The following is a 20811-nucleotide window of genomic DNA, read 5'->3' on the forward strand; positions in this document are numbered from 1 at the left end:
GGGCGGGCTGCGGCGGGCTGCGGCGGGGCGCGGCGGGGCGCGGCGGACTACAACGCACAGGGGCAATGTCGACCAACTGGGTCTCGGTGAAGGTCTCGGCTAGCTACCCGTGCCCGATAATGCATCCTTTTTGCTTCCCGTTTTTCCCTTTCGATCCTCCCGTCCGTTTCTCTCGCCTCCTCCTCCCCACTGACGGTGCGACTGCACTAGCACAATGTTTCCTCGTTTTTTTGCATTCGATAGTACATGTGTACACTGCCGTGCGAGTGTTGGGCACACCCACTGGTGAAAGAGATACATTGCGTTCAGTTATATTTAGACTTCTTCGGGTTTATGGAGAGGTTAATATTCTTTGCTATGGAATGTAGTAATATTGCGAAGGAATGTTGTGGGGTTATTTTAAGGTACTTGTGAGGATGTAACAAAAGAGAATTTTTTTTTAGGGGAAGACAAACATTTCCTGGTTCTTTTATTTATAACACGAAGGTTACCTTATGCATTATTTAAGCGAAATGGGTTTTCCATTTCCTACCGCTGTGAGGAGCATCAAGACAAATTCCCTCAGGAGTGCTACCTTTTCTTGCAAAGGATCACGAAAGAAATACAGATTGTGGAAGCAAATGTTCAAATCGCATGCTTCCTTTTGAAGGTTCGCCCATAAGGATATCGTGAACAGCAGTTGTCAAATGGTTTCAATTCGCTGTAATGAGATGTAGTAATCCTTCCTTTGGAATATCGAAATTTCCAAGTAGTGGTATAATGATGATTCCCAGCAACGCGTTCTACTTCTGTTACGTCTGTTTTTTGAAACGCAGTTTCGTTTTCTCGTGCAAGATATTCTGTTCGTTTTTATCCATCCTATAGCTTTCATTTCCAGGAATAGTCAGGGCGACGGAGTTTGAATTCGATTTCAACACGTGCGCGTCCTTGGAAGTCTGCCGACGCAGTTAATGTAGGTACATGAACTACGCGTGGCCGAAATATTGCATTGTACCCTCCTATTTTCGTTCATTCCTCTGACCTGTGGCCTTGACAAGCTGCGCTTCTTCTGTGCGTTCCAAACGATCGACAAAAGTTACATGATCAAACGAGCTTTATGTAACGTTCCCTGTACGCTAGTTAGCGGCAATGATAAAATTTAATGAAAAAGCTATGCTCTCCCTAATCACGCCGGTGCTTGGTAGGAGCGCAGAGGCTAGTAATTTCACCACCATGAAGAAAACAAACGAGAAATGGCGAGCAACTTCGTACTTTGCATTATAGGTTGCAATAGGGGCTTGACTAAACAGATGAATGGAGTTGCTTAATTGCTTGATAGATACATAGTTGCGAGACGATGTTTAAACATTGTAGATAATGTTATGGTACTGAGGATATTATGAAAAATTGAAAAATTGATATATTAATTTAGCTTTTAGTATTTTGATATTCAGTAGAGAGTTAATTAATATTCCTTCCAGTTCAAGAAAGTGTTCCTCTATGTTGTAACATCCTCTTGGACAGATAACTTCCGTGTATGTCAGAAGTCAAAAATCAGTCCAAATCAATCAATTTACCTCTTCCAAGCCCCCAAGACAGAACAGAACACCCATACCTCAGGATATCAATCTCAGAGTCCTCATCTCGAGAAAGCAGTAACTACTCAATCAATTACGTCTCAGCATGCATCGAGCACCCTCCTCACATCTGAACTTCGGATTCAATATGAAACACCTACCAACGTATCGCCTGTGAACACCAAAGCGCTTTACCTTACTTACATACACACTTCTACGTATCTCCATTCCAATTAAATACCTCAAGTTTTGTCGTCCTCAAGCCAGTATTGTCGTCTACAAATGAAGTTACACACGAAGGTAGGAAATCCCCTATCCCGAGGCAGCTCTACAATAATTCACGGCAAAACGACGTCACAACACGCAATTTCCAGCATCCAGCCACAACGCGCCGCGACACTCCGAGCACAGAAATAGCTCTCCAAGGATGTCGAGACGGATTTATTAATCGCAGCATTTCTCGCGAGATTTGCGCTTTCATCGTCTCCCCTTCTTTCCTACCGATATTTCCCAGCAACCCTCCTTGATCCCGGGTGCTCCGTTGTCATTATCTCCTATCTCATTGAATTTCTTTCCTCTACTGTGGACGTCACGTGGCGCGAGGTCGCGCACCACGCTCCCTCCTGCAGTCAGCTCGGCCGCGGGACTTGTTGCACGCGAAGCGAAAAAGAGAGAGGCGGCCCTTTCTGCGACGTCCGTTGTTACGCTCAGCTCCCTCGGCGACGACGACGACGTCGGCGGCGATGAGTGGACACGTGGCCCGGCTGCCCGATAAGGATGCAAGGATTTCAAGGACCGCTTCGATCGGGGTTCACCCAAGGTCGTCGCGTTCCACCCTGGGCCTGCGTTCGCCTTTACTCACTCTCGCGCCACGGTGGGAGAATTCTCCCCGATTTTCGACACCGCCGCGCCACCCTCCCTGCAAGCCCCCTTCTGTCCCCATCGCAGCCTCGCTGCTTTCTCGAGCCAGCAGTTAACATCGATCGAGTGATCTCGCTGGCGCTTCTGCCCGGATTTGTGCATGCGTATATATGTGGGATACGCGTGCATCGGCGCAACTGGTGTAGCAACGATCGATTTGAGTTCATTGTATGCCGACGCGGTAGCGTTGTATGCACGACTTTTTCCCTGGGTTGCCTGGGACAACGTTCAATATATGTACACCGTCAGCGTGGCTGTGTTGCATGTAGGTGTATGCGTTTAAACGTAGCCTGCCTGCAGCCACGTGTCCTCCACACCGAGGCAACCTGGAATAGCGGTGTCTGGCCGCGGAAGTCAAGGTGACGGGGCTGAAGCTTGCTAGGAAACGCTCGAAATCGTTGCCTCTTCAAAGGGGGGAGATATGAATGAGCATTTCTTGCGGGGAGTCAGGGTGTCAGGGTCAAAGTGCAGGGGCTGTTGCGCACGAGGAAATAGAAATACTAGGAGCCGAGAACTGGATGTATCCGTTGGATATGCTTCTTGGAATTGATAGCTATGGAGAACCTTGGGATAGAGATTCTATTTTTTGCCTGTTTTAGTTTAAGATACTTCGTTGAAGGGATCGATGTTGCGAAACGACAAGAAAATTGTACCCCTGAACTTGGAAGTTTAAAACTGAAACTTTGTTCTCGAAGTTATTATTCTAGGAAACTGGAAAATGACATTGTAGTTGATAAGGTTTAGCTGGAAACGCAGTTATCTCGCTTGGAGCTTCGTTTTATTTTAGCGACCAAGCGGTCCAGGTAAGAGCTGCTGGGGTGTTGACCTCTGACGACATGGTAGGAGAGGAAGGTTACACCATCTATAGGCATTGCTATCAACAAGCCCGCAACAACAGAGTCGTTTTTGTTATCGATGTTCTTTACTGCGTTACAGTAAGTGAGATAATGCTTTTATGACATTTGGTGGTCCCAATCGGCTTCCAGTTTCGAGGTCTTCGAATAGCCTTCGTTTAATTGCACCTCCCAGGCGTAACTAATGTTGGGCTTTGTGGCTCTACTGTAGGTACATTAAGCGTATTGTACTGTTTAGGCTATACACGAGGATATCTATTTAATTACACCTTCTCTTTACGTACAGAGAAATATGATGCTGATTACAAAAATTTAATAATTGAAATCTCAAAACCTGTCTATAATAAATACCTACTACTCTATTAAATGTACAATCCACTACAGAAATCGATATTTGTAACATCACAAGAAATATAAAACTTTAAAGAATATTAAAGACCAAACTCGTTCATAATAAAATCTCGATGAAAATACAATACAGTATCTCGAAAGATGCTTCTGCGTTCACTAAAATATTACGAACTCGAATATTACAAGTTGGCTTTGGCAAGTGACCATAAATTGTACCGAGAAGATTTATACCTTTTCTTATCAATGAAATATTATCTCAGCGAAACTATCCTCAGTTCACTTAACAGCTATTTGTTACGAGAGCCACGCGCCCCCATTCCGTCCGCCAAAGGGCTGGCCAAATACAACTTCATATTATTTAATAGGACGGTCGCGGAGGAGCAGCTCTAAATGTCACCGTAAACTCTCGATAATGGGGCGCGTTTAATAATGAGACCTATCAAGCGACGTATTTCACTGTTCTACCGCGTGTCGTGGAAACAGACGAAAGTTTTTAATAGAATCAATCGAAGGACAGTGTTCCCCTAATAGTTATTAGCTATGCATCCAGTCACGTGGAGGAAGAGAAATTGTTTAATGGTCGGGGGGCCTCCAATCGATACTCGTCATACCAGCCCTGCACACATGAAACGCTCGCTGCAGAGTCAGATGAAATTTTAGAGCCACCCCTAGGTGTATCGATTCCTCGAAGTAATTCCGTGACGCGCAGTCCAAACAATAGAGGAGGGTAGGACTTAAGTGATCAACGACTGGAATGATGATCACGTCCAAGGCTATTTACCACGACTAAAAGGATTTCTAGGCGTTTGACGCTGTGCTGCTGTTACATATTTCCAAGCTCCTTCGTTGTTGACTGGTTGAATGGCTGGACCGAGAGTCTAAAAGCTGGCGTTCCGCTTGGTGCACGCGACGCTGTACGTGACGTACTATTGACAACGCGAAGGCGTGCCGATGTGATGAAGCCTTCGATCTGCCACTGTTAATAAATGGAATTTAAATAAAATTGTTCATCCGTCACTAACGAACGTGCATAACTGGCACAGCCTTCGACGATGGTGTCTATCTACCAAATGACAATTTTCGTTGTGCATTCTTCAGACCTGGGGATTACATAAGCTGTCTGCTAACTTGTAAAATATTTAACAGCTGATATTTGAGATGATTAGCTTCCTGGTAGGTTCAATTTTCGATATCAAACATTTGTGTTGAAAAATTAACTACTCATCTTCCCACACAATTTATTAATGGAACAATATTTACAGATGTAAGAAACACTAATAATCCTATCCGGCTCAGGGAAGTAAGATTTATTTCAACACTCGAATCGTGAGGATATAGATTCAACTTCCTGTTCAGCAATCCAATCAGCCGATTGTTTTCCTTGGAGCAAATATTTTTGCCAAATATCCAGCCTTACGTATCGTATCAGCATTTCAAGGCTCCAATGTTTTTATCAAATATCTCAATCTCACGTATCATATCAAAGTTTTCGCAGCCCCTTGTTGCATGAATCTTAGAGAAATATTTGTAGGACGTATGACACGTTCGAGATCAGTTTTTCGTTTTATCCTTGGAACATTTCATATTTGATTTCCCCGCATAGATCTTCGACCGCTGAGCGGAACAAATGAGATTTCATTGCGACAGAAACCCAGGCTACGTTTTGCAATTCGAATGGCGATAGTGTGTCATAAATCAGAGCGGCCGCCGCGGAAATGGCAGCTAATTGCTCCCCATGCATTGTAAATGTAGTTTTTGGGTGAGTGGTCAGTATCGATTTAATTCACTGCATATGCACTCGAAGATGCTTTGATCGAGGGACACGTGAACGCGTTCGATGCAGCACGTTAAACATTAAAACCATTAGCGAGCTGCGTGGTTTAATTAAAGCCTCGCGTCGGCTGTAGTGGTGGGGAACTAGTATATCATGGAATTCTTTAAGCTGTTTTCCGATCGTATTTGCTCCTTTGTAATTGAAAATGTACATCGTGTGAGCACATATATTCGCTTCAGTTTACATCAAACAAGGGTTGACGGAGCATAGAGTTAACAATCAGTGAGGAATTTTATTTTAAATAATAGGATTCGCTCTTTCTGTGCAGTGAACGTTTTCTTTTTCTTTCTGTACTATAACTTTACGTTAAACTACACTTTGTAATTTTGTTTTGTAAAATGTAGGAATACCTTTAAAAGTATTACATTTCATTATTACGAACATCCTCTTTTGAATAAATCCAATATAGTAGAGGTATGCACATAAATAAACGTGTTGTCTTACTCCAATTTGAATTAACTCTGAATACTGGTAGCAGTAAATCCTCATTGAGAAAATCTTTTTCCTGAAACAGGTATCTTCCATTCTCATCTCCATCTTACTATTCACGACCGCAAGAAAAGTGAGAAACCACAGTTGTATCTATCTTTGTTTGAAGGATTCTGCAAATCCGTTTCTTTTTACTATTCCCCGTCTTTTCATATTTCATCGAATTATCCTCGTAAAAATAGGAATTCCAGCGGTACAATCTCAAGTATTCATACACGAAAGATTCCCATGCGTGTGAATATCGTAAATAACTAACACGGCATTTCATTTCAAGTTCCGCAATTAAACGTAGAAACGAACAGGAAGTACGTCTTTCCTGGACGTTAGCCGGGACAATTCTCCATAGAACGTTGCGTCCTATATTTTTTTTAGAACGACAGAACCTACTTTATACCACGATTCAGGCTTCGCAATTAAATGTGACCGAGTATGAGGCTATTGTACGAGCCTTCTCCGCCGAAGTTACCTTGGAAGCTTCCCACTTCTAATAAAATGAAATGCATAATCGTGAACCAGATCCACGTTTCGCGTGACGTAACTCGTCTAGAAAATAATCTCTTCGAATAAGATTAATCGTTGCCGAACCATCTGGATCGTACATTCAGTAAAAAGCAGATGGTGTCGTTCGTTAAAACTTCTATACTCACCTTTTTGCCACTTAATGTTTTCAGACGACCTCCTAAGAAACAAGAAATGTAAAAAGGATCTCGAGGGAACGAGGAAAAACGATTTCGTAGGCGTAATTAAAATACACCATCTCGTTCTCGCTTCAGCTCTGCGATTAACAACAGGATATGGATCGAAGGAGCAACGACGCGCGAGCAGATTATCGATGCAAACGTAATGGAAGCTATATCGATTAAATAACTATGACACGTAGACGGTACGATGACTAAAGTTTGTCTGAGACCGCGGATTAAGGGACTTCGTAATCCGCAGAACTTGCGACGAGCAGTTAAGCTAACTTTGAGCCGAAGATTCCTACGCGAGAGTGTCGCGTCACGATGAGGCATAGAATCGTGTTTACGATTACGATGTTTTCAAGTGGTTTACGATTTAATTGAGTGTAAAGCGCTCGAGTTAATAATTATTGGTACCTATTTTATTAATATTTGAACAATGATTACGTGGAGCAAAGGCAATCGTTAAATGTCTTTTCACAGAGGGACTTTACTGAGATCATCTGTTAGCATCGTTGGCCGTCGTCAGTTGATTGTTACGTTCTTTGAGTAGGATTAAGCTTTACGAGCGTCGAAAGTCGTTTGATAAATTACTCGACCGTCTAACACGTTCGGATCTTAGGCTGTAACGAGTTAAGCGGCTCGAGTTAATTGTGATGCTTCTTTACGTCGCAATCAGATCATCATATAAGGCGAAAGTGCGTTAATTATTCTGCGTAACTCTTTGTGCTCCGATTACGATCAACGTTTAGTAGATTCGTTTGGAGAAATTGATATACGGTAATTGTGAAGGATATTACGTTTCTGATAGACGTTATATTTTCAGAGAAAACGTAAATGTTGTCTTTTTCCGATTCGAATTTTGTTTTCGAAAGATGATGAATAGAGGATATTTTTCAAGCGACCCTTTCAGCTATTGCTTTATAACTAGAGTGGACAGAATTGATAGCAATCTGCAAAATTACTTCCAATAATACAAGTAATTGCATTTGACCTTTTGGAAACAGAGGAAGAATTGTTGGATGCAGATAACAGCGAAATTCGAATGCTTAGACTACTGTTCTCCCAACACAAATTGTGTTCAATGGATAATGCTCTCTACGAAATCCTTTGACCTTTCTCTGAGACAGTTCTTGATGTCACAATGATCTTGAAGGGATTTGCTTGAATAGATTAGCATTTAAGGCTCAAAACGAAGCTGTGTTTAACGTTATTAAATAGGACGCGATAGTAACAAAAACACTGTAAATCTTACTTTAAAGATTCTTGGCACAACTGGATTTTAATCAACACCCTTCTTAGAAAATTCAAATTCCCATTCATTAGATTTCCACTTCATACACAAGGCGAAGCTGAAGCTCCGTACTTCGAACTTCTTTCGCTCGTTACAAAACGAGAGTCGGCATGAACTAGAAGGAAAGGCAATGGGAGCAATTATGTATTAGAAAACATTAGATAAGCTTTATTAGTCGATATCTTACAGTTCACGGGCGCAGTCGCGCAATTAGCATCTGTGAATCGTGTTCGATGATCGAGGTCGAGCGTGCTAAATCATTTTGCTTCGGATGCTCCAAATCGCTTGAGCAGCGAGTCCTGACGACTCGCTAGAGAAGCTTCTAGCGCTAAACTTCCTCTTTGAAACAAACTGAAACATCCGAAAGGAGCACATTTGCACACTCGACACGGTGTGTCGGAAATCTACACGATCCAACAGCGCTGTTTCTTAACATTTAATGGAATTATACTCTCGTAGCACCTTAGTCTTAAATAAAGGGAGGTGTAGACCAGCCATAGAGGTGTAGATTTCGGCCACAGCTTCAACGAAGATGATACATTGAGCACGTCCCCCTTCTCGTTGCTCTTCAGCAATGGGGACAGCGGATAAGACCGTTCACGTCGCATTTCGCGCACTTCAGAGCGACGAATTCCGCGGTAAAGTCGTTGCGATGCACGGACCTCTTACTCCCGTTGCAAATTGGGCACAGCTGCCACTGATAGCCGCCGCAAAATAGGCACACGGTGCATGCATCGTCGCTCTGAAAGCAGAGAAAGTTAGATTAATAGCTTGTAAACTGAAGTACTCATATATTGACTTTGTATTCATTTTGTCGAGAAATGTTCGTTTGACAAGGTTACGGGAAGAGAAATGTGTCTGACTAGTGACTCACTCTACTGCTGGCGTGTGCGAGCCAGGTCAGACGCAGCGACGTCAGTAGAATAGGTCTAATCAGACACATGTTACTTTCTTCTAGTAATTAATGTATCAAAAACGAAACCTTGAACACAATTTCATTATACTTCATTTTCGCCTTATTTTGGCGTATATAATTACTCCGTAGAGCTTTTGATACCTGTTGTCGAATATCCTGTGTATGTGTATTTTTTGTGCGTCTAGGAATAATGGTGGTCAAACAATAGATAGTGGTCAACTTATAAAGGTAATTTATAATTACTGTTTATAGTTAGGTAAGATCCATAAGCAAATTCTGATGTAACATCTGTTATATGATAGCCAACACGTCATTAAAAGAGAATTATGGGCGAATGAAGGAAGTAATCCCGTCAAATGAATCAAAAATTGATCGAATCGAATAGGGTATTGGCATAATATCAACCTACGCATCTTTTGAGAAGACTCCCCTTACTATTAATGACGATATGCGTTTGGCATCCAATGAGTTAACGAAATAATTGCACACATAAATGTTTACAGAACGAAGAAAGATGAGAATAGCGATGATACGTTACGCAAGCATTGCGTAAAGATCCTCGGAGAAAGGATACGACGTGGGCGTCGCTTAATTGCATATTTTTCCAACGCACTAAACTCAACACATGTCTATTTACCGCTCTGAAGAAGGAAAATACTCTTTTCATCTTATGCAAATGCTTTCCTACACATGTATTTTATTATTCTATAACTGGGGAGAAAAATATTTTCCTAGTTTCCAATCATGCTTCTAGACTTCAAACTTAAGTGTAAAGTGTTTCATAAGTTACGATTTTTTCATAAACGTTTTTATTTTTGAATTCTCAAATTTTCTCACTTTTAACTATTATTTCTTTACAATTCTCATTATCAGTGATCTTGTTATAGATACTATGAGAAATTAATAATTTTTTATTCTAATCTAAAGATGGTTTGGACATGAACTACCCAAACAGAGATAATCCAATTTGAACTACATCAAACTGACACAAATAAAGCCTTAGTCAGAACATAAAGCCTTATAGAACAACTCGAACAAAAGAACCTTAATCCTTTCCTTGGTAGAATCAGGCTATCCTTCACAGAAGCTGAAAGCCCTCTACCCAGAGGATCAGGTGCAACAAAGTGATGGAGACGACCAGATTTTCCATTCTGCAATCGCGTTCCAGGGATTCACGAGATATATGATTTTGAAGGGGAAAGATGTCCTTGCCTCACTGAGGAATTCCAAAGAACGACGGGTATGTCCTTAGGGCGGAAGGAGTATCAAGAAAGCGACAGTGGCGACAGTGTAAACGACCTTTGCACGCTGCAAGGTAAACCTCAATTGCACGACATCGAAATTTATGATCGCCGTGGAAAAGGAAGGTGGAGGTGCAGATATCGCTGGATAAAAGTGAAAGGATCTCGTACAACCTTGCGTTCGCGACGGATTACGGTGCACGCGCGCGCGCACGCGCACGACCCTCCAGTTCCTTTATGACTCTCCACTGTATGCCCGACACGGCTGTTCCATTCTTCTAGCAGGCATAAATATTCCGGAGACATGGAACATTGTTGCACGGAGAATTCTTGGAATCGACGCGAAATTCCTAGGGGGTCAAATAATTCTTGCGCAGGAGAAATATCGACGGACTCTGCGCGATCTCCCCTAGATTACACATCAACGAGAGCTCATAACGAACCTACGTGCCCAGCAGATGCTCTAAACAGTTTCTTTTTCTTTGTGTCTTGGGATAGGAATGAAATCTGGGATCTAGAGAATATCGGGTTGCACTCTTGTATTCTTGTATCTTTTGAGTCAAATTTTACTAGAAAAAAGTTTCAGGTTTTAGTGGAGACAAAAATGATTTTAGGTGTAAACATTGGTTGCTAATATTGATTTAGTATGAAGCTGAGTTTCCAGGAAAGTCCATTGTTCTAAAGAGTCACTAGTCGCTTCTGACTTCACAAGTATTCTTAGCCAGATTAAGTCATGACTCGCTTGCTATTGTTCCTACCCTCTAATGTGATTTAAATTAGCTAGTAGTCGCTAATTGTTCACTGAGATAGCAAGATACAGAAGTCAAACATACATGTTTTCGACGTGTTATTTCAGGCTGGTTTAATAGTGTCCATTTCACCAAGCAAGAATTAAATAATTAATTCAATGTACGTTTAAGGTTCCAAGAAATGAATAGATACTTAAAAGACGTGTTTCAGAGTTTTTACGATCGAACATTAAAATACAAGTTTTAATTACCTGGTAAGGCTTGAGCATGTCTCTCAGCTCTCCAGACTCGTTGAGTCGTTCCACAGTGTCAAATCCCTGTAACAAGGAAATAACTTTTAATGACGACGAAGGCCACAGTGACAGTATATTAATAAAACTCTGAGCAATGAAAAAAGTAACAAAAACTTGATTCTTGACCGCTAGTGACAACCTTCCTGCTCTCGCATGAATCTCATTTATCTCTTCACATAAAACTATCTAGAGCAGTTAATTAAAGATAAGTTAGATAAGTTTATAAATACAATAGCAGTCTCATGGTTGTTACACCCGAGATATGTGGAATAGTTAGAAGTTATCGTGTATGAAGTAAATTAGACGAAAACGTGTAACAATCACTTTGCTTGCGTTGTTAAGCGGTTTCCCAGTTTCGCGGTGTTTTATCGTCAACCATTTAACGATATCGCGTAAACCCGCGTGACAATGCTCTCGCTAATGAACGTTTTACGAAACTTCATGGTTTAAACGATCACGTACTCCAATAGTTTTCTGACAATTTTAGTTTTTTCTCTGCTTGTAAAATTTTAACTTCACGGACATTTCTTCTTCACTTCGTGGACATTTTTCAGTTGAAATAATTAGTAGGCGAATCTGCGACACAGATTTCTCGGTTCATGGTTTCAATGGAAAGGTAGGTAATATTAATATGAAACGTAATTAATGGTTAAGGTTATTACCATGATTCAACGTTGCCGGGTTTTTAATTGTAATTAAACGATGAAATAACCTGAAAAACCTCGTCGCAAAATGGATTACATTCTAGTAAAAAAATGTTAGAACACGAAATAATGATAGATGTAGGGTATGATGGAAAATGTTCTTAGATTTTCTAACGTATGTATATATGTGGCTATTAGAGGTAATGAAGGATGGTTTCTAAAACTTTAGGAAAATAATTTAACGAAATTATTCAATTGATCGGTACAAACTAACAATCTTGACGTGATGCAGATTATTACCTGAACTATCTCTCTTGCTCAAGATCAATTAGTGTCCTATTTACAAATGTAATTACAGTTCACGCAATTCTCTCAATTATTTTATTGCCTCTGATAGTTTGCTCAGAGTCAACGCTATTTTCTTTTACATTATAGTTTCCTACAGACATGGAAAAGCAATTTGCATACAATTTTATGTAACAAAAATACCATTACGTCTCAATCACCTTGAATTACATTAACATGCAAATTCTGTTACCCGGAGGAAAAAGAAATAACTAGTTGCATATGCTACTGCAATACTCTTCCTCTTGGATTCTATCTTCAATTACTACACTCCTTCAGTGCACAAAATATTCTATTGCAAGATAATTACATAATATCGAAACCATCATGGAGTACGACCTACAGGATAATTCACTAGAGTAATTCCTTAAACATCTTAAGCATTTCAAATTACATAATAACTCATACATTCAAATAACTTTATTTGCATCGCTAATAACTCTTACAAGCCAAAGTCGACGCGACTTTACATAACAAAACAAAAAACTGTTAAATCTTACATTTGACCGGTTTCTTCACTTTCCATACAAAGTACGAAACCATTCGCCTTCTTCACATAAATGGATTCAATGGTCTCGAACAAATTTATGAATCACCGCAAAGCTATACCTAAATCCTTCTCCTCGGTATGTTCTGAAATCCCAAACGATTCACTGCCACCAGCATTCGACTTATGATACTTCGAGGTCCCGAAAAACCAATCCCCTTAGCAGATCTCAAGCGAACGAAGGACACGGCGTTATGACGAGGCAAGGGAGCCTTCTAAAGCATTTTTCGTCTCGGATGTTGGGCTGTCGCAACGCGTTACGAAAAGGAACGATTGATGCCTTTCACCAAACACGGTTCGCGTGCTTTTAATCCGTCAACGTACTAGCCGAGGGGCAAAAACCGAGGAAAGAACGACGGAAATGGCACGAAATCCCTCGGCGAGGGCCAATCGGCAGGTTTCCAGCGGTCGATTCGGACGAATGGTAATTGGCGTGGTCGAGGCAGCTGGAATGCAGTCGGAGCACGGTGTTTCGTTTGCACACGCTCAGTGGAGACCACAGAGGACCGTAATGCCGTGTAACGCAAGCGACTTCACCTTTCGTTCTCTCTTTCTCTACCCCCGCGGCCTTGGTTCGAGCGGTTTGACATTTCGCGCGTACACGCTTATCTCGGCCGCCTGACAGCTATCGTCAGCCATCGAACGAAAGCGAAAGATGCGCTGGATGAAGCCTCTCTGGTCGATGTCGTGATGTCTCGAGGAATTGGGCAATTTCGAGGACGATGACTGAACAGGTGCCACGCACGTCGAGCTAATACGTGTCCCGAGAGCAAAATAAATTCGGAGAGATCCTGTGGACCCAGTAATACTACTGGCAGACGCGGAGGAACGTGGTGGAAATTGGGAAAACGGATCCACTACGTGTCCCGATCGTTTGCTTCTGTCGAGGGAGATTTCTAATGGAGAGCAGCGGCTTGGATTCAGAGTAAAGTATTCACGAATCTATTTAGCATTCCACACAGTGATTTGCCTCGTTGCAGGACTACAAGCAGGGTTTTATATGAGGTTTTTTAAATCGTAGCTCGCCCATTTCTTTATCGATAATGAAAATAAGTGATATCTAGTATTAAAAATATGGAATAAATGAATAACGAGAAGAAGAAACGAAATACTTAGATTGCAAGTTACTGTTTGCGTGTTAAATATTCTCTACATGATGAGACTTACGTTACGACATGTCTTGAAGCAAATTTCATCATGTAAGGGATACTTTAGAGATATTTGAAAAATAAAGTAGATGATACGATTATATAACTCTCCCCTAATCATCTAGTTTCTCTACCTATATTGTACTCTAGATGCACCAATGTAATAGACTAATAGTCTTGTAGAAACTGACGAGTCACTGTACGCTCAAAGATGCGCTTCAGAAATAGGAACTGCAAGAAGCGCACCCTACCTCTCAAATCAATTGGTCAGTAATGTCACTATTACGCAAGAAATATGAGGATGCATAATTCAAACGAATGTATAAATAAATACCTTAAAAACAGACCGAGCTAACATGTTCACTTTTTATAAAACTGTACAAAAACCTTCATGAAATATGACGCACAGTGATAATCAAAATGTTCACTCACTAAAATAGTAGAAGGTAGTCCAATTTCCCTCGACACCGCAAATATTTCAGCGTTCACAGTGATCGAAATGTGCAACAGTTTTTGCGAAGTGAATCGCGCGAAACAATTCACGTACTGTTTGCTCCTTGAATAAAGGGAAAAAGCACCCTTGACCTAACGCTGCTTACGTAATCGCTTCGCGTTTCCATTACGAAAAAATTTCATCGTGAATAAAATCACAAAGGCGACTTTCCTCGAACTGGCCTTCCTCGAATAGTTTAGAATTAATAATCGATGCAGCCCAACTATGGACGCACTCCCGTTATCGCTTGTATCCATTCACCACCGTCTGGTCGTTCTAATTCGTACTCCTCTAGCATTAATTAAATGGGTCCTAATGCGAGGTGCTGAATTGGGACAAGGTAACGGCTACGACTTCCCAAACCGATTACACGATTGCGCAGCTTGCGATACTTTTTCGAAACTTCCGTGGAAATGTGGCTCAACTTTGTTCAGTGTTTCGCAACCTTCCGACTCGACTCGATTCGACTCGTTTGATCGAGAACACTCACGATTTCGTCGGAATCCCTCTCGGCTTTCCATGACGCAACTTATTAGCGATACACACAGCACTCTGTATAATTGTGCACTCTGGATATCGATGTACGCCCACTAATTACGAGTGACGGTAGTTACACGATTCTTTCCTTTGCAGTGGAATCAATTTCAACGTCGAGCACGGTTTACAAAGGAACTATGTTGCATAAATGTTTGACGTAGAGCGTGCACTGAAGATACTATTACCTCCTACTGTATTTAGCTTTGAATTAGATACCCGCAGAAGTGGTTGTAACGGATATGAGATTTCTGACGCTGCATTAATAAATGTGTTTGCTAGACAGAAGAACTGTAGGCATGTGACTGATAGAAAGTAGATTGTGCTTGCTGGCGTTATTGTAAAGCGTGAATATCTGGAAATTTATCTAGTGTTTTGTGTGAAATTTATTTTAGAAGCAGCGGAAAACGAGACGCAAAACTGTTTGTGAAAAACTTTCTTTGCCCACTGGACCAGATAAGTAAAAGTATCGTCGTAAACGTAGCAGAAAAACAGTGCAAGGCGCATTTAATGATATAGTGCAGCAGCAAGGGGACCATATCGCACATGCAGCGTGAGAAAAATGGCAAAACAAAATAACCTGTTCCACTGAATGCAGCACCGAAACCGAAAACCTAACTGTATCGTACGATCGCGTGCCTCTATCCTTGATCTACTGGAAAAGAATTCCACTGTGGTTTTACTTTTGCTATGCGCGTCGTGGGGTAAGATTGGATCAAGGAAGTGTACCTAACTGTATATTCTTCGATAAAGTAGCAATTTTCTAAAAATATTTGCTGCTCATCTAGAAAGCTACTAGACTATAGTCTCATTACTTAGTAACTTATTTTGAATTTATTCGAGATGAATACTGATAAATCGTTTAATCATCTTTCACTTTTCTAATTTAATAACTTTTAAATTTCATTATGCATATTCTGTTGATAAATCATTGCATTTTCTTTCACCTTTCACTACTCGTCGCACAATTTATTTTATCTGTTTAAAGACTTTCTTCTCTGAGGATTTCTTCGAGAACATGTAGAAATACATACTTCGCTGTTAAGTTGTATTTACGGATTGCACAATGGAGTGGATTTTTCCTTTCGAATGGAATTGGCTGTGACCAATTCTTTCGTTCTCTAAAGGTTTCTAGAATAAGTATAGTATCATAACGTCTTGTAACTTTGTGTGCAAATTTGCAAACGTAGAGACAATAGTGACATTTGTTTTAGCACAATTTAATCACACGGACATGTATGTGCATGCATGCCAAATATCCATGAAAATTTACATGAAAGGGCGAATGCCAAGTGATATTTGCAGAAAAGGGCAATCCAATACTAGCTTTGTCGTAAAACCTGAAAGGATTAACTGGAACTATGTAACAGAGTAACTGCGTTTTCTAAACTCCATTTCCACTTTGTTACTGAATCTACATTCGTTGACATATTTATGTATGCTATCACACTGGGATTTAATAGCAGTACGTTCTTTTTGCTGAACTTCGATTACATTTAACCAAGTTTTTTCTTTACCGTCTATGTATCTCTGTGACAAGGTTATAATTCATTCTTGCTATCGTGTCTGTGTATCTACATTTTGTAACTGCATGCAATAAAGTCATATTTTTCTTATAATATATTTTACTAGACGCATATTTGTTAGTGGATAATTTCACTGTCCCTTTAGTTTCCCTCTGTTACAGTTCTGACAAATATCAATTGCGTCCTCCTTAATAACTCAACTCTTTCCCTATAATCTCTTCCAACACTCACCATGAATCTTTCCCGCGTTCCCGTTAGATCGCTGAAAGCATTCACACGAAAATACCTATGAACCGATGCGGCGAGATCTCAATAGAAGTTGCAAAACCATTATAAACGCTCCACCTAATACAGCAGCAAGCAACGTAGCCGATGGCAATGAAACATCGAAACTTCTTGAAACCTATTTGATCGATGAGAAGGCTCTCATACAAAAGGCTCTCTCGCACGAACCGCTGCGATCGATTGTGCAACCACGCGATGGCCATCAACTTCCGGTTACTAGCTGATCTGAAACGATTCGCTGCCGGGTCGTTGGTCATCTTTGATATTTTGAGCTGGTTTCACTTCTGTCCAGCTCGTTTTACTTTCTCGAACTTCCAGCATCCAGAAATTGCGTAACGCGGCATCGGCCTTGCTAGATATTTGCGTGGGTAATTATACAAAGTGGCAGACTACAAAGGAGAAGAGAGAGAAAATTTGAAGAGTGATGTTACGCTATATTGTGAAACGAAAATCGAGGGCGACGAAATTACAGTGTTTACTTGATATAGGCTCATAGCTCACTCACGAGTTAAATGAGAGGGACACAGTTCTGAGCCTTTTTTTCTTTGAAAGTCATTTCTCAAAGAAATAACTGATTCTGTGCACCAAAATAAGAGAGAATTCAAGAGTGTTAAAATCGTGCTTGAGACTTCGTTTCCAAGTTGTTAAGAAAACGCCTAAAATTGCATGTGAAATGTGTCTAACCTGAAGATCCATTCTACTGATATCGCTACGTCTGATCTGGCTGAAGTACGCAGGTAGTAGAATAAGCCTTAACCCAGACACGAGTCGCGCGCAATGTAGATGTATTTTTGACAATTAATAACTCAGAAACTAGGCCTTAAACACAATTTGGGATTAGGTTTAACACGAGATCACTCTCAGTTGTAGTCTGCTCTGTCACCCAGTATTTCTTCTGAAATATTTTACCAGTTGTTGTCGAACACTTTGTACACGCGAGTGTGTCAAAGAGATCGTCGCGAGAGAACAGCAAGGTAATTTCTTCCGAGATATTACATTTTTCCGTAGGCGAGGAAATCGATATCGACGAGCTGACGAGCGTCGAGTGCAGCTCGCTAGCCGCTCACCAGCAGATGTTCGCGTTTCATTATTCAACGTCGTCTAGTCTGATAACTGTAAAACCGCAAGCCTTATCGGGATAGGACACGTGACGACTTAAACTGCTTGGACGATCTACATCGAATAAAGATTGAAGTTTTATGCCGATGCTCGTGCTCGTGCAAGAAGAAGCGATGCATAGAGTAGAAATGATTTTGTATTGAGAATTTTGCTGTGATAATTGCATACATCCCAGGGGAAGTCAATATTAGATGCATAATTAGATGAAATTGAAAAAGATTAAGAGAATTGTTTCGGAGAAACCATTGGAGAAAATGAGAAGTCGTCTGCAATCAACAGATAATACTTCACTCAGTTATGCGCGTCACTCTATGTACTTCCTTAATGAGTACAAGGAACTCCTTCGCCAAATTGTGTGCCAAGAATATTTACATACCATTCAATAGAGTTCATTGTACTTCTCCGACTACTATCTCCTTTGACTTACACTCTTCCTTATTATTTCATACTCTACATTTTGCTACACTGAAAAGCATCTCTGTAGTCCTTGACCTTTCTCTGAATTACTCAATACGCTTTCATATACTCAATTTCGATCCGTTTAGATAATCACCTCGGCTGATCCCAGCCTGACATTCTTGTATTACGTTTTACGTGCCGCTAGTTCCGATTTCATTCCATTTACGAGTTTCTTTCCTCCTTTTGCAGCCACCTACAACTTCGAGAAATGAAAAATATTGCGTAACCTCAATTTTCGACTCGTAACTCGTAACACATTTACAGAAACTGCGTGGGCGTGTTTTCCCGTGAACAATAAAAGGTTCGCGATCAAATATTACCCTGGTTGTAGCGATTGAAGGTAACATCCATGAAAGAGAAAAAGAATAGACTAACATTAAAGAGGTTCAAGGGTCAATCAGATCTTTTATGCATTCACACGTGAGGGCATCGATGTGCATATCAAACATTTTGTGAGAACTCATCGATAGTTGAGCTTAAGATAAGCTTTATTGAAACCCTGGTATTACCGAAAAGCGTAGCATTTGTTAGAGTTATTAACTGTATTTCAATTGCAACTAGCAATTGCAAAAAATCTCAGAATCAAATATGAATTCAACACGATGCATTTCTGACGCACATGAAAGTAGCTTATAAAATAGCTGGAACCCCCGAAAAATATTTCAATCATAAATTAAAGAGAATTGAATAAGTTCAATTAGACATAAGTTGACACCTTCCCACGCCATATAAAAAGTATCAAGTGTCGAATATACTCAAAATTCTCACATCTCAAAGCCGTATTTACAGATACACGTCAATACTGCAGACGTACGTACCCCAATATGCTGTCCATCGATAAAAAGTTGGGGCAACTGTATCACCGTGGATCCAAGACGATCCCTCAATTCCGCTTGAAGCTCTGCATCACCAAACAGATCCAATTCGTCATATTTGACCATGTGCGTCCTCAGAATCTGCTTCACTTTCTTGCAATTGTAGAACGTCTTTCTGACGATACCAGAAGTGGTCGTGTACACCACCACTTTGCCCAGTTCCTTCTTGATATATGCCTGAAAGCAGATGCGACAGCTGTTATTAAAAATCGTGACAAGGTGAAAAGAACCCTCAGCGAGGGATCCCTTACACTTCAATTTTGAATTGGAGCTTCGTGGACGCGGGTCGACAATCGAACTTTGCAACTCTCCCTCTGACAGCCCTCCTAATTTAATACCGACTTGCAGCGAGGCTCTGGCGTGCTTGGGTTCACAACTTTCAACGTAATCACTATCTCATGGACGCGATAGAGAAAACGTTATTTCATTAGCCTGGCACGGAATTGCTGTTAAAGTGAATATTCTCAAGGCTGAAGGTATTGTCGTGTGATTTCTTCAAAATGGATTGTAAACGCAAGTGAGCTGGTGCAGATGGGAGACTGATAGCGTAGGCTGCTATAGTAAAGGTGATAATCGTTTAAAGAGACTATCTTTGAAGAATATTTCCTTGAAAAAATTACATTTCTTCGTGTGATAATTTTTAAAAGACTGTAAACTCAAGAAAGAAAAAGGACGTGAGCTGCATAATGACATATATAAAATGTAAATGCATTAAAGCAAGGAGATGAAGGTATTCCAACTGCCGAAGGATTTTCAATTTACTGTAGAATGCATTATAAACTAACGAACTCTAAATCCTGAATGCTAGTGTAGTTTCCAGCAATCGAGTCGATAACGTCGTCTTGTAGACTGATTAAGGGACTCCCTTAACACCGGTGTCGCGCGCACCGCAGGCCATTGAAACTTCGATCGCCGTTTCGATTTGCATACGTTCGACTACCGACGTTGTAAGCATATTCGCAACGGCGCGGGCGGTCCATTATATCGCACAATCTGTTTCATTAACCCGTAAACGTTTATCGTTTACGCGCTACGTTCCGTAACCTTGCCTCTAATTGTGTGTATCTACTTTATTTGCATACATCTACGACATACGATCGAGTGAAGGTAATAGACTTCGCGTATGCATAACGTGAACGTGGGTGTTGCTGGATAATGAAACTCGACGTAACACGTGTGGAATCAGAACGGGGACTGAGGAATGAAGAACATGTAAGCATAGTATACCTTATAAAGGGAAAGGAAAGGCATTCAGCATTCAGTAACTGAATAATAAGGGAATTTTCTTCTAACGAAGTGGCTTTTCTGACCAGTTAAACATGTTAATATCTCTTTTTCAAATTTGAATATTTAAAATTTTGAAAATTTAACAGTCGAACTCAGTATTCAAGTACTTATAGAAAAATTAACAAGTTACAGATCCTATAATACGTAGGCATAGGATGACAATTTAAACCTGGTAATTTAAATTTACTCAATTTACACTTAGGAACTTAATGATGGTATTAAAGGAACGTCTGTCGTTAGTGTACAGAAGGAAGAGAAACACGTAGGTTTCGTTACTGTCGAATTAACTTTCACTATATAAAACGACGGGCTGTTCGTTGCTATACGTAACGCGAATAATTCAGCTATGTAATGTTGTTCATTATACATAG

At 40.7% G+C, this 20811-nt stretch overlaps 1 protein-coding gene across 1 annotated transcript in view; it reads right to left on the minus strand.

Moving 5' to 3' along the window:
* Positions 1-8405: 8405 nt before the first annotated feature.
* The window catches only part of LOC143177144 (uncharacterized), a 30898-nt gene continuing 18492 nt past the window's right edge, over positions 8406-20811 (minus strand). The window contains exons 3-5 of the mRNA XM_076374952.1: positions 19097-19330; positions 11137-11202; positions 8406-8721 (exon numbers count right to left, since the gene is read on the minus strand). Of these exons, the coding sequence (XP_076231067.1) occupies positions 8548-8721; positions 11137-11202; positions 19097-19330 (474 nt within the window). The 3' untranslated portion in view covers positions 8406-8547. The remainder of the gene's footprint in view (positions 8722-11136; positions 11203-19096; positions 19331-20811) is intronic.

This window comes from Calliopsis andreniformis, chromosome 3 (assembly GCF_051401765.1).
Source record: "Calliopsis andreniformis isolate RMS-2024a chromosome 3, iyCalAndr_principal, whole genome shotgun sequence".
NCBI lineage: Eukaryota > Metazoa > Arthropoda > Insecta > Hymenoptera > Andrenidae > Calliopsis > Calliopsis andreniformis.